Source organism: Oenanthe melanoleuca, chromosome Z (assembly GCF_029582105.1).
Source record: "Oenanthe melanoleuca isolate GR-GAL-2019-014 chromosome Z, OMel1.0, whole genome shotgun sequence".
NCBI lineage: Eukaryota > Metazoa > Chordata > Aves > Passeriformes > Muscicapidae > Oenanthe > Oenanthe melanoleuca.
The window spans coordinates 31,839,753-31,854,071 of NC_079362.1; the positions used below are offsets into that span (position 1 = coordinate 31,839,753).

The following is a 14,319-nucleotide window of genomic DNA, read 5'->3' on the forward strand; positions in this document are numbered from 1 at the left end:
TGATTCTATGGTTCGATGATCCTATGTCAGTACACACAGATGTAGCATTTCACTTAGCATGCTAACAATGGTTGAGATTTCATCTCTTGTACACTCAGATGTTCACTTTCCAGTTCAAACAAAATAAACGTTTTGAACAGAAAACAGAGTTTCAAATAAATCCCTATCTGTCATTGGCAGCAAGCTACTCTGGTTACGGATTGCTTAATGTAACACTTGCAGATCAGCTTCAGAGCTCCTCTACATTTCCAAATAAGTCTCTGGGACCAAGAGATTGATTTGCATAGATGAGAAATCTGTGGCTGTGTGTTGTGGTTTAACCCCAGCAAGTAAAAAATCACAACACAGCCATTCTTGCTCAATACCCCTAGAATACTGGACTGCGCAGAGAGCTGCAAGTGAAAAAGCGGCAAAACACGCATCTGGAGAACAATTTAATTGCATAGGGAATTCCAAAGAGACGCACACAAGCAAAAACCCCAAAGAACTCCAGCACCCTTTTCCATGGGCAGGCAGGTGTTCTGTGCATCTCCAGGAGCAGCAGGGCCGCCTCAAGCCTCACAGTGACTTGGGAAGACAAATGCCATCACCCCAAACATGCCCTCCTTCCTCCCTCTTGTGCCCAGCTTGAAATGCTGAGCAGGATGTCAGAGGGTCTGGAACAGCTCCTCGGCCACTTTGGGTCACCTGCCCTGGCTGTGTCTCCTCCCAGCCTCCTGGCACGCAGCGTGACCCCAGGCAGCTCTGTCTGGGCAGCTCCTTCAGCTGCGGTGGGTGCCCCGCTGACACAGGCCGTGGCTCACGCAGATCCAAACCTGCAGAAGTTTTCACTCCCTCACGTTGGCCGTAGTACCCATGAAGGATTCACATTCCCGCTGGACACTCACCTGCACCTGAGCCTGTGGAGAAGCCTGGCTGCCTCCTCCTCTGCCCAGAGCAGCACAAACATTCCCAACCTTTCCCTGGATCTCCAACCCAACCACGGCCACAGCGGCGTCCCCAGCAGTGACACCACTGCTCTGCTCGCTTTCGTTCTACTCTGCTCCTCTCTTCACAGCTACAAGCCTGTATCTTCACAGGAGGTCGTGGCCTGGAGGCAGTGAAGGAGCAAGAGCTCTGCCCACTTCCAAACTGTGCCACAGACTGTGCCCATCTGTGAGTCTTCCCATGGTTTAGGAGCCCCTGACCATTAAGAAGCAAATTTAAAGCCTGTTCACAGGGTGAGAAGAAATGAAAGCCTCCAACACAGTGAAGGTTTTATAGTATTTATTTTGACCAGCAATCTAAACAAACACCAAACTAGCAACTACAAACTAGCAACTACAAACTAGCAACTACAAACTACAACAAACAACAATGGCCTCTTCCAGGGCTAGTATCTCCTGTCGGCCATGAACTGCTGTGCTGCCACGATCAGAGGCGTCAGGCTGGAGGTCGGCTTGGCTGAGGTTACAAACGGATGCTGCCCAAAGAGAAAAAGAAGACATGAACATCTACTTTCCTCACAGGCTGAAACAGCCTTTCTCTGCCTCCAGGAACAGACAGAAAGGAGGGCATGCTGTGCACCTCTGTCTCCACATCTAGGACCCAGCTACCACATCAACCATGGCTCACAATCCCACAAAGGCATGAAGCCAGATGTCTTGAGCTTAAGGAGGTTTGGTCTTGGTGACCTTGAAAGGCTCCTTCCAAGCCAATCCCAGGCCAGGATTCTCCTTGCTTTTCCTTTGAAAAGCCCCCAGACTGGAGAATCTTAGGAGCAGGGCCCATCTGACGCCTTGCACTCGAGCCCAGGAGGAGCCCCTGGCAGCGGGCAGCTGGCGCACCCTGCGGCCGCTCTGCCTTTTACCTGCAGAAGTTCCTGGGCACACCAGCGCCTGTCCTCGTCTGTCTGCAGGCAGCAGCGCAGAAAGTCTCGCAGCCAAGGGGACTGCTGCCTGGGGTTCTGCAGCTTCGGGGTGCCCCCGGTGCTGATCAGCTGTCCAACCTGGAGTAGAAGGCAAGGTCACACTGCACCTGTCTCCTTCGCACCCAATACTGCTCACCCACACCCCACTGCGCAAGCTCCACTCTCCAGTGGCGCTTTCCTCCCTGCCAGAGGGTGGCACATGCCTTTCCTAGCCCAAGCAACAGAACGCAAAGCCAGAGGCAAGCACAGCCTGCCCAATGTGCAAAGGCTCCTGCCTTGGGCCCTGATTTCATTGCCTGATGGAATTAGGAGACATTTCATCTGCAAAAGCACCCTTTGCTTCTCTGAGGACTGACACCAGCTCTACAGTCCATTTGGAGGAGGGACTTTGGCATAACTCTACTATTCCCAAAGATTTTACCTAAAAATGCAGCTTGGTGCTGCTCACTGCTTCCTTAAGGCAAAGCTTCATCAAGCAAAGGACATCATCATTTTTTGGACTGTTCAAAATTACATGGCAAGGGGAAAACACAGGGCAAGAAGCACAAGAGACTGTGCAGCTCGGAACCCATGGTCTCCAGGTGTTACCAAGCTTCCCAGGCAGAAGGATGAGGTACAGATTGTGCTAGAGTGACAGGAGGGCTGTGAGAGAAGTTGCAGCGCACCGTGCGGGAGGTTTTCATCAGGTAAGGAGGCGCTCCTTCCACCATCTCGATGCCCACGATGCCAAAGGACCAGATGTCCACTTTGGGGCCATAGGGCTTCCTGGTGAAAATCTCTGGTGCCATCCAGTAAGTAGTGCCGACAGCTGATCTCCGTTTGCTCTGCTCAGCCGTGAGCTGAGCAGCGAGTCCAAAATCAGCTGAGGAGAAAAAAACCACTGTGATCAAGCCAGAGTGAATTAGGAAAGCAAACAGAAGAATTCCCCCCTCTAGCAATGTCCAAGAAGGCAGTGGGCAAACCAGCTGCAGAAGGGGCCATGCTGGCCTTCCTTAGGCCTGCAGCTGAGGGAATATGGGATTGGCCATTCAGCAAAAGCCCCCAATTTCACACAGTGGCTTTTAGTCCCCTGAAGCTCGGGAGTGAAACTGCCTTGCTTGGGAAGGGACACACACAAGCCAAAGCCCCTCCTGACACCTTCTTCCCAGCCACACCGCCCTGCACCTTGTGGCTGTGCTCTGCCCTTGCTGCAGGGCAGCCTGCACTGCCACAGGTGCCACTCCTGGGGATCTGGCAGTCACTCAAAGGCACCCCCCACCCCGCAGCCCAGCACGGCTGAGCCTGGCCAACAACACCCACCCAGCTTGACAGATCCGTCCAAGCGCAGGAGAATGTTGTGGCTTTTGATGTCTCGGTGGATGACTTGATGGGAGTGAAGGAAATCCAGGCCTTGCAGGCACTGAGGGAGGAAAAAGAAACATGAGCCTAGGAGTCCCTCAACTGATTGCATCCCACAAGCAGGGAAGCAGCACATCTGCAAGACAGACTTGCTGGGCAGTGCTGAGCCGTGGCAGGAAAGGCTGCTGGCAAGGGCAAGAGCTTGCTGCTCCAACACGAGGACAGCAGAGCCTTCCTAAGTGAGGGTGTATTCACTTTTTTAAGAGAAAGGGCAATTATTTCAGCTGACCAGTGCCCTGCAGCCACAGACTGAAGGAGTACTGCTGCAGGGGCTGTGCTCTCTCCAGCCACATGGCAGCGGGTGCTTTTGCAAATCCCACTTTGGGTGCAAGGCTCTCCTTTGAGGCTGAGCTCTCTGAGAGTCCTGCGAGTATCTCTTTGTCTTTCCCACTCTGTTGATATTGTGCCACCAGCACGTTTGCTCTTACTGGGACGGAATGCAGTACACGCAGGCTCCAGGCAAGTGTTTAGAGTGGCAAACATAAACAAACACACTAGAAGAAGGGCCTGCACGTTGGCAGGCACTTCAGAGGCTCTTGCTCCTGGCAGTCATAAGAGAAAGGCAGAAAGGAAGCTCGGAAGGTGAAACCAATCCCCTCCTTGCCACCCATCCCACCCAAGGCACGGGAAGCACAAGCGCCGTCCCTCACCTCCCGAGAGACGACTGCAATCTCTCCTTCTGCCATCCTGGTCTCCCTGATGACATCGTGTAAGGAACCTCCGTCCATGTATTCCATCACGAGCCAGAGTTCCTCGTGCACCAGGAAGCTGAAAGGAGGAAACAAGAGCCTGGAGATGAATGCGCGCTCCTGCATGACCTGGTGGATTCTTGTTTCCGTGTCTCTCTCCAAGGAAGACAGGAGGAAGGGAATAGTCATTCACTAGGCTCTACAAAATCTGTGCAGTTTAAAGACTGCTTGCTATCCCACCAATGCAACAGGCCAAGGGAAATGGAATCTACAGGGATTTGTTAGCACTTAAGAACCTTGTGGAAAAAGAAAATCAAACCCCAAACCAAACAAGAAAACCTGGAGGGAGCAGTTGGAGGGAGTTAACATTGAGGTTTTTGGCTGTAAAAATTGGACCCAGTCCTGGGCTTTAACAGCACACTTAAACTAGATATGCCAGGAAAGAGTATTGCAGCCCCAACGCAATCTCCTCCCAAGATTCTGTACATCAGCTCAGAAACAGGAATTAACAGCTCCACCCCCTGCCAGCAACCAGAGGATTGGTTGAAGCTCTGGCTTGCAGGAGGTGAGTGACCCTTCACAGCAGAAGAGCAGAACCACTCACCTGTCTATATAGCTCACAAGGTTGCTGTTCTTATTGTCCCGCATGACCTGGATTTCCTTCACGCATAGCTCGTTGATTCTCTCTTGCAGGAGACTAATTTTCTTTATTGCCACCTAAAAATGACATAGAAAACAATGAGCCAAAGTAGTCTGGCAAAGGAACACATAGGGAACTTGGGGGGCTTGATCATTGCTGCAGCAGCCCACTGCACATCAACAAAGCAAACACTTGCAGACATGACAGATAAAATGCAACACTGGAAACATCTTAACCGTTATCCCCCCTAAGAAATACAACCCTACAGACCTTATGGGAAAAATGCCCTGATGATGACCACATCATAAAGAACACCTCCAAAGGAAACAATCTCTCCACTTTGTCACTTTAGGAATTTCCATTTTTCTCCACTTAAACAATTTTCTGAACCCCACTGACATTTGTAATTCCTGCCTGACTGTAAAACGAAATAACCCTAGTCTTGATCTTCTAGTGACACATGCCAGGCTCTGAGCAGGGGTTAGGCCCCTGAGAGGCTTCTTGCAGACCTCTCTTGCCAAGCACAGTTCCACAGACCAGCAATGCAGGTGGCTGAGGAGCTACCATCACAATTCCCATGGATTTGCTAACAGCCAGAAGTGAGAAGTCGGGAGCCCTGAGCTGCAGCCCCAAAGAGCAGTGCCATTCTCTGAGACACCCCCTCGGCACTAAGACCCACCTAGCATGTCGTCCTCTGCAAAACACCCCTTGGCTTCTTTGCATTCCTTGCAGCAGCTGAGAAGGACAAACTCTGTCCCCACTCTGTTCGGCAGGCAGACTCTGCTCTGCACTGCCTTTGCCTCTCCTGCAAAGCTCTACCAGCGACCCAAAGCTCAAAGGCACAGCTCACAGCAAGGGGGAGGGCACTGGAGAGCTGCAGGAGCTGCAGCACTGCTTGACGCTTACCTCTTCTCCTGGCAGTCTCCACTGCCGTGCACACAGTGCCGAAACCCCTAGAAACAAAACAGCAGCAGAGAAAGGAGAAGGCCTTTAGTCCCTGCAGGTGCCAGACACTGCACTCCAACAGGAAACAAAGTCCTGGGGCAAACAGCAAATGCACCACCACAGATTGTGCTCTGCACTTTATCCCATTACTCTTTCGGGAGCTGTGCACGTGTGGGATCTTTCCAGACACGCACATGCATGCTGGACATGCTGACACCTCTCCTTGGAGTCTATCTGCCAAACTCAGGCAGCAGCACACAGGCCTTCTGAGAAGCCTGAGCCATGGAAGAGCCATCAGAGGAAAGCTTCCAGAAACGGATCCTTTTTCGAGCTGACAAGGAGAGTAGTCTCCAGCCACAGCTGCAGCCACAGGCAGAGCAGGCAAAATTCTCCACTGGTGCACACACAGATGGAGAAGCACTCAAAGCAGAGGATCCTCAGACACCTGTGTTCTGGGTGCAGAGCCATGGGCAGCTGCTTCCCTTTGGTACACCAGGCACAGGAAAGACTCTACGTTTCAGGTGACTTCTTGCACATTTGGCTCCTCCCAGAGGAAATGTTGCAAATCAATCCCTTTTCCAGTTAGCTGAGCTGGCTTTCAAAGGGGAACAGATTGGTGGATTTTTTGCAGGAAAACCCTAAACCCCACAGGATCCACGAGGGGTCTTCCAAAGGCAGATGTTGCCTTTTCTTCTCGAGATCTTTGGCGTTGGGCATTCCCCTGAAGCTTTGAATGTTTCCACCTCAATTTCAGTAGACAGCTGCTTCTTTCATTTCTGCTTCTGGCTTCTAGACTAGGTGATGGTCATCCTGACCACTGGAACTTGTTTTCAGCAAAATACCGGAAAGAACTACTACTGAGAGCTGTTCCCTGACAGCCTTTGGCTGCCACCTTGATCTTGGAGGCAATGAAGATTTTCCTCCTTTCATTCCCACATATTCTGTATTCTTTTGGGACACACAGAAATTATTTCTCCTAAGAAAAGCGGCAAAGAGGGGCTTGAGGGAACAGGAGATCTGCCAGGTGCTGCTCTTTGCTGCAGAAAAGACATTGCCACCATCCAGGCGTCTTTGCCATGCCTTCGGACCACTGCTGTCAATGCTGAGCAGTACTGAGAGACGGCAGCATCTCAAGGCAGTGTCTGAGCAGCTTTGGAGCTTGCCTGATGTCACTCTGGGGAGATGTGACACCAGCAAAGTCCACAGCCCCTCCCTTTGAACAAGGACCTGTGGCTGCACTCACCCTTTGCCAATGATTTCCAGGTCTGTATATTTAGCCTCTGGATCTCCTTTGTTTGCCAGCATCCCTGTAAAAATGCAAAGGAAAGATGCTCACTCCAAAACAGAGATCCCACCGTGCAGCAGATCTGAAAGGCAGCCCCACTCTCTGGCCCACTGGGCCCGTTCAACTCACTCAGGAGAGAAACAACAACACCATTACTGCACCACCTGCACCACCAAAACAACAGCAGCAGCAAGAGCAGAAGCTCTGCAGCAAACATGGCCTGCACAAAACTACAAGTGTGAACTGAAATCTGAGCACATGGGGAAACTGTAGGGGAGACAGGGATCAGAAAACCATAACCAAAAGAAGTGATTGTTGTCTAAAAAAACCAAAACATTCCTGTTTTGCAAATAAAACTCTGTGACACTCAACAAAAGCTTTAATCCTTGCAAACAGCAAACGCATCTTGGGCTCTGGAACCAATTTTTACCTACAACTGCCCTTTCCAGAACCAGAAGAACAGTGCAAAGTGCTCCCAGCAGAGGCGCGATCTCCAGCTGACAGCAGGACTTTGCCTAAACAAGGCCTTTCTGGCTTTCCAGAGCAGCAGCTGCTGTGAGCAGCTCCTGCAATGGGCCTTAGCAATGAGGGCCCAGCTTTAGGCCGGGCTCAGCTCTCAAGATGGCCTTGGCCGTGGCCCACAGGAGCTGGGCCCCACAGCAGCTCCCTGAGGCCCACGCATTCACAAGGTCACAGCCTCCTGCCCAGCCAGAAACAAGCTCTGCTTTGCCTTTGGCACCGAGGCAAGCTCGGGCAAAGCCAAAGCAGGCCAGGCTGCCCTCTGAGGCAGGAGCAACAGCCCGCTGCTCCTTCAGCACCTCAAAGCACAACCACAGCTCCTGTGTGGAGGCCACAGCACCGACACTCAGCTGAGCAGCAGCACCAGGCGGGACAGCTCGTGCTGACACACGCACACACAAGGCCCTGCTCCAGCAGACAGGGATCACAAAGGACATACTCAGCATGGCCAGCCACTCGTCCTCTGTCCTCTCTCGCAGCTGCTCTGTGCCGCCAGAGGAACTGCTTGTGCTCCAGGTGCACGAGCTGCTCGTGCTGGAGCTCCCAGCTTGGGGACTGGCGGCTTCTTCAGAGCCTGCAGCTGCAGCTCGTGCAGGTGCCACGACAGAGGCGCTGGAGCTCTGGGACAAGAGATGAGTTTGGGTCAGAAATGTGCCTGGCACAGATGCCCCTGCAATCCCATCGCAAATGCAAGCCCCTAGCAAGATGCTGCCGGCCACATCCAGGGCTCTTCACCTCTCGGCATTTGCTGCCCCTACTCCAATTCCAGGCTCAAAATCCATAGATTGCTTTTACATATGCACAAAATGACACCATAGACACTGCTAAGCAAAGCAGACACTTACTGATGCTGGCAGCTCAGGCCGTGGGCTGACAGCAGTGGCAGCTTCACTGGCACCTTCGTCCTCTTCAGCCTCTTCCTCGGCTGCTGAGGCAGCCAGAGCAGGTGCTGGCGCTGCCCCTGTGCTCTGTGGGCAGACAGCAGCATGAGGGACAGGAAAGAACCTGTCCTTCAGAACCTCACGTGTATTCAGCTACAGGCCCCGCTGCATCTCAGCTCTTCCTTTAGCTACCCACAGCTGCTCTGTGGACAGGACCAGGTCCCTCAGGGGACAGGGTCTCCTGTGGATCCTGCAAGGCTGTGAACTGCATGTTTGTGCAGCTCCCCTCACATCGGGCAGGGAGCCTGCACTGCCACTGGGCACAAAGGGCCTCACTTGTACCCCAGGAGCATCCAAAGACACCCCAATGCTACCTCTTGTCTCTTGCTGAGACAAATTCACAGCCCCTGGCAGAACAGTGGGAAATTGATGCCCAAACGCCCAAGTTCCACACCCATTTCCAGGCCTCACTAGTCGGGAGAAGTGCTCTGCAAGTGCTGGAAAGATTCCAGGCCCCAGCATCCTCAGCCATGCATGGCAGGTGCTGTCTGATCAGAAACTTCCAGCTCTGCTGTGCTCCAGCCACAGGGCTACCCAGAGCTGCCACTTACTGATGCTGGGTGCTCAGGCCCTGCAGTGGCAGCATCTGCAGCTTGGTGGGCATCTTCCTTCCCTTCGGCCTCTTCTTCAGGAGCACACTCAGCCAGAGGAGGTTCAGAGGTTGGTTTTGTGCTCTGCAGACAGAAAGCAACGTGAGGGACAGGCAACCTGCTTTATATCCAGCTCTAGTGCCACATCTGCTAAGGAGAAACCGTCTGGATTCTAAGTCGGTCAGCCAGAAGTAAAATGGGCCACGCAGAGCAGACTGCATTCTCTTGGATAGGAGAAATTCCATCATGGCTCCAAGCACCGAGCAAGCTGACTTTCATCTGCTGAAAAAGCTCTGAAGTGGAACTGGAGGAAACAGCCAGGGATCCTGTGCATGCTGCAGCTGCCGCTGCTGCTGGTGGTGCTGCACAGAGTCTGGACTGTGCTTTCATTCATCTGAGCAGGCTGGCACTGGACTGCAGCACGCCCAGCTCACGCCGTGCTCCACAACTGTCCAACGCTCCCAAGGCCAAAGGCTCCTTTCCCACTCACCCAAGGAGCGGATTCTCTCCAGGCACGGGCGATGTGACCTGCAACACACAAGAGAAAAAGAGGCGGATGCTGTGAGAAAGCTGCCCGCACTGGGCAGGCCCAGCAAAAATTCAAGCCAAAGACAGAGTATTCTGCTTTCACTGCTTCCCTCCAGCAGCAACCCTTGTGTCACACAGCAAGCAAGACAAGAGCACAAAGTACTGCCTTGCATCTGCCTTTTGTCCTCTTTGGCCACTCAAGCCACCAAAACCTGATATCGAGAAATTCAAGGTGGTTCTGTAATAGTCACGGCTTCTGCCCCACCCCACCCAGCAGAAGCTACAGCTCCTCTCTTTGCTGGACTTCAGTTTTCTGAAGAGATGGCAAGCATCAATTGACATGAGCTTGCTGAAAATGTTTCCCCAGAAGAGTTTCACCCAAACCCCCTTAGCCGTGCTGGCAGTTCTATTGTGGCACAGCTCCAAAACAGCTGCTGGGCTCAGGAGTACCAAGAGTTCTTGTGAAATGTTGGTTTCAGAGGCATTTTCCATGTTGATGTCATGATTTTATCACAGAGGGAAGGGTTATTTTAGCACACAGCAAGAGTCAAGTTCCACAGATAAATCCTGGGATGTGGGCATGCAGACAACAAGATGCTTCTCCCTACTCCTGGACAGCAGCACACAGTTTTACAAAGACTCCTGCTAAACTCTCCCAACCTTCCTGTCTTGAAACCTGTCTTGCTTGAGCCAGCAAACTGAGGAGATCCCAGACTCCACTGCCACAGGCCGTGCCATGGCATGGGGCAGCACAAGCCCTGCAGGCTACATGGCAAATGCAGCCCACGCCCTGCTGCCTAGAGACACCCCCTGCTCAGCTGAGGCTGGTGACAGCAGCTTTACCCAACCAAAGGCCTCTTCACGGCATTTTGGTTTTCACATGCCGCAACCAACAAAAACCTCTACTTACGTGCCAGGTGGGTGAAGAAGTACCCGGAATAAGCCACGGAAAAAGCCGTGCACACTGCAGCAGCGCACGCTCTGTCCATGGTCGCAGCAGTGCTGCTCAAGTGTGCACCGACAATACCTGTGGGCACAAAGAAAGTAATCAGAGTGCTGTCAGGGTGCAGCCTGCTGGCAGACACCTCGTCGAGCAGCAGCTCCCGCCTGCAGCGAGCGTGCCAAAGAGCTGCTCTGCACACTGAGGCCTCCCGAGCCTCGGCACAGCAACTTTGCCGTGACAGCGCCGGGATGCGGCCCCTGACATCACAATAGGAGCTCCACATCACAATTAGGAGGCTGGCTGGTGAGGTCATGTGTAGAAGCAGACCTTCTCTACAGCTAATGCCAAAAAACGCCTGCAAAGTTCTCCTCTGCTACAAATCAACACAAAGGCCCTCCTAGTGCATAACCTTTTGCTCAAGGAGTCTAAGAGTGACTCCAAAGACACACCAAGCCCCTATAGCCCCCACTGAGAAGCTGAACACTTAGAAGGGACCATGATGTGAGGAAAGCAAAAAATAGAATAGGATCTTTGGCCACTCATTCCCCTGTGGTAAAGGAAAAGGCCTCTTCCAGCTAGGGCTCTAAAACACAGCATCAAAGGAAATCTCTGGTTTAATAACCGCTGTGGGAAACAACTCAGGAAGCACTTTCGTAGACCTTCTTCTTCACATGTTTGTGGCAGAACAAGGTGGGACACAGGCCTAAAAAATGGTAGGCTTGATGTAAACATGGAAAGCTAAACAAGACATCCATTGCAAACACATCATGATGCTGCTTCACAGCTGTGGCATTTTCAAGGAGCTTCACCTGTTGCCTTGCACGGGGGGCAAGGCAGGGCGACCTGGTCCAGAGAGAGACCACGGCGTACTTACAACCTGGCCGGACAAAATGCTCACGACACCAATATGGTGGATGGCAAAATGCATTTATTTCCGGTAAGCACCGGCTTAAGTAATCGTAAGATGCTTACGTCACTTCCTCAGTTTCACAATGCCGAATGGGATTGGTTGACACCATGGAGAAGGAGGGGCCCTATCTCCTCGTACATCGCGAGAGCTTCCGGGCGACTTTCTAGCTGACCACATTCACCCTACTGAAGTTCACCTCTTGGAGCTTCCCTGGGTACATCCATGCATCAGAGGGAGCCGCCTGCTGTGGATGTAAACCAAGCAAGAAAATAAAGTTCCAGCATTCTCTGGGACAACTGAAAAATGCTGGCAGGAAGAAAGCAGTTGGCCCAAGTAGGCTGGTTCCAGAAAAACTGAAGTTGTGAGGCAGAGATTAAATAAATCAGGTGCTGGACAGGCTACAGGAAGGCAGGCTTAGGAAAACAGAAACCACCACCATTCCAAAATTTGGATTCTTCATTCTCCCTCCTCTTTCATTAAAACTGCTTTTTATCTATGTCTCTTGTGGTTTAACACCAGCTCAAAACCAAGCACCACACACAGCCATTCTCACTCAATGCCCCACAAGCAGGCTGGTCTGGGCATAGAACAAGTGTAAAAGCGGCAAAACACACATGTGGAGAACAATTCAGTTGCATAGGGAATGTAGAAGCCATGCACACAAGCAAAAACCCCAAAGAACTCCTTCACCATTTCCCATGGGCAGGCAGGTGTTCTGTGTCTCCAGGACAGCAGGGTCCCCACAAGCCTCACAGTGACTTGGAAAGACAAATGCCATCATTCCAAATGTGCCCTCCTACCCCGCTCTTGTGCCCAGCTTGAAATGCTGAGCAGGATGTCAGAGGGTCTGGAACAGCTCCTCGGCCACTTTGGGTCACCTGCCCTGGCTGTGTCTCCTCCCAGCCTCCTGGCACGCAGCGTGACCCCAGGCAGCTCTGTCTGGGCAGCTCCTTCAGCTGTGGTGGGTGCCCCGCTGACACAGGCCGTGGCTCACGCAGATCCAAAACTGCAGAAGTTTTCACTCCCTCACGTTGGCCTTAGTGCCCATGGCAGAACTCATGTTCCCATTGCGTTGGGATATTAATGTTACGAGAGATGGGCTAACTGAGGAACTGTTTAAAAAGTGCTTTCTTGCCTTAAGCCTTCAGTCTCATAAAGGGGTGAGACATTCAAGGTGTGACATCCAATGCTATAATATCAGAAGCCCTTTAATTCTTACTTACAGTGCCTTATGTCAGTTTTTTATCTAATCACATACTCCTATGAAACTCGTTAACATCTTTTTATACCAATCATTAATTGCTTTCCTTTCTGTGTCTTTGCCACTGTTACGATGCGCTCAACACGAGCGGGAGTCGTGATGGTTCGTTTGAGCCCAGGGTGCAAAAGACAAAAGGCAAGAGACTCAGGTTTGTTTAGCAGAAAGCAGTAATACAATTTATTGCATGCTAACAATTAAGTTTTGAGAGAGAGAGAGAGAGAGACACGGAAAGAGAAGGAGGGGATATAGCTACCAACAGATGGGACGCATCCTCGTAGTTGTCCGACGAGACGCATCTTCAATCCGTTGGGGAGAAGGAGATCTCAAAGTCTTTTTAGGAAAGTCACTTGTTTTAGTCCTTTTCCAAAGCAAGTGGCCTCTGGCCAAAAGGTGGGGAGATTTATGGACTATTGCATGTGGAGATCATTGCTCCAAGAAACAGGTGGAACAGGACGCTACAGCCAGTACCCTGCTCAAGAGCAGCATAGCATGGCAAGCACCAAGCACACCTACAAACAGTCCTTGGCAAGCATCCACCTCGGCCAGGCCAGAACGCAGGGGAGTGGTGCAGTGCCAGGGTCTCAGTCTCTGATGATGGTCTGAGACAGATCAGAGAAAACTTCAGACCGACTCTTACAGCCACATGTCATCCAATATCAACCAGCTGTGTAACACTTGTCAAACTTCCATTGATACATCTTGAACTTTTAACTACCCGTGTAACAGGTTCCATTGCTAAACTCTAAAATCCTTTAATAACTTATCTAACATATTGTCTTGCTTACAGAAGACATATTTCTCTTTGCTTAAAGCAAATTTCTACTTAAACTACAAACTTGCAATCTTGTTTTCTGCCTGCTTCGTTTTCACCTTCACCATTCTAAGATTCCAAGCCCTCTCCAAGGTCTCAGGTCAAACATTGTATCTATCTCTATCTCTCAGCCTGTATGCACAAGGCCCCGAGAGCTCTCAGTGCTTGCATTTCCCACAGCAAAGAACTCCAGCATGGGAGTTTCCCATGGGCAGGCAGGTGTTCTGAATCTCCAGGACAGCAGGGCCCCCTCAAGCCTCAGAGGGACTTGGGAAGACAAATGCCATCACCCCAAACATGCCCTCCTTCCTCCCTCTTGTGCCCAGCTTGAAATACTGAGCAGGATGTCAGAGGGTCTGGAACAGCTCCTGGGCCACTTTGGGTCACCTGCCCTGGCTGTGTCTCCTCCCAGCCTCCTGGCACGCAGCGTGACCCCAGGCAGCTCTGTCTGGGCAGCTCCTTCAGCTGTGGTGGGTGCCCCGCTGACACAGGCCGTGGCTCACGCAGATCCAAAACTGCAGAAGTTTTCACTCCCTCACGTTGTCCGTAGTAGCCATGAAGGATTCACATTCCCGCTGGACACTCACCTGCACCTGAGCCTGTGGAGAAGCCTGGCTGCCTCCCCCTCTGCCCAGAGCAACACAGACACACCCAACCTTTCCCTGGATCTCCAACCCAACCACGGCCGCAGCGGCGTCCCCAGCAGTGACACCACTGCTCTGCTCGCTTTCGTTCTACTCTGCTCCTCTCTTCACAGCTACAAGCCTGTATCTTCACAGGAGGTCGTGGCCTGGAGGCAGTGAAGGAACAAGAGCTCTGCCCACTTCCAAACTGTGCCACAGACTGTGCCCATCTGTGAGTCTTCCCATGGTTTAGGAGCCCCTGACCATTAAGAAGCAAATTTAAAGCCTGTTCACAGGGTGAGAAGAAATGAAAGCCTCCAACACAGT

The 14,319-nt window shown here is 51.9% G+C and overlaps 1 protein-coding gene across 1 annotated transcript; it reads right to left on the reverse strand.

The window, feature by feature from the left end:
* Positions 1–1,350: 1,350 nt before the first annotated feature.
* LOC130265456 (serine/threonine-protein kinase PAK 3-like) lies at positions 1,351–10,433 on the reverse strand. Its single transcript, XM_056514556.1, has 13 exons — positions 10,355–10,433; positions 9,407–9,444; positions 8,878–9,000; positions 8,231–8,353; positions 7,825–8,005; positions 6,825–6,888; positions 5,487–5,589; positions 4,601–4,713; positions 3,958–4,075; positions 3,209–3,308; positions 2,575–2,771; positions 1,850–1,987; positions 1,351–1,462 (listed from the first exon to the last, which is right to left on the reverse strand). The coding sequence occupies exons 1-13, from the start codon at positions 10,431–10,433 to the stop codon at positions 1,373–1,375; spliced, it is 1,467 nt and encodes a 488-aa protein (XP_056370531.1). The 3' UTR covers positions 1,351–1,372.
* Between the last annotated feature and the right edge of the window lie 3,886 nt (positions 10,434–14,319).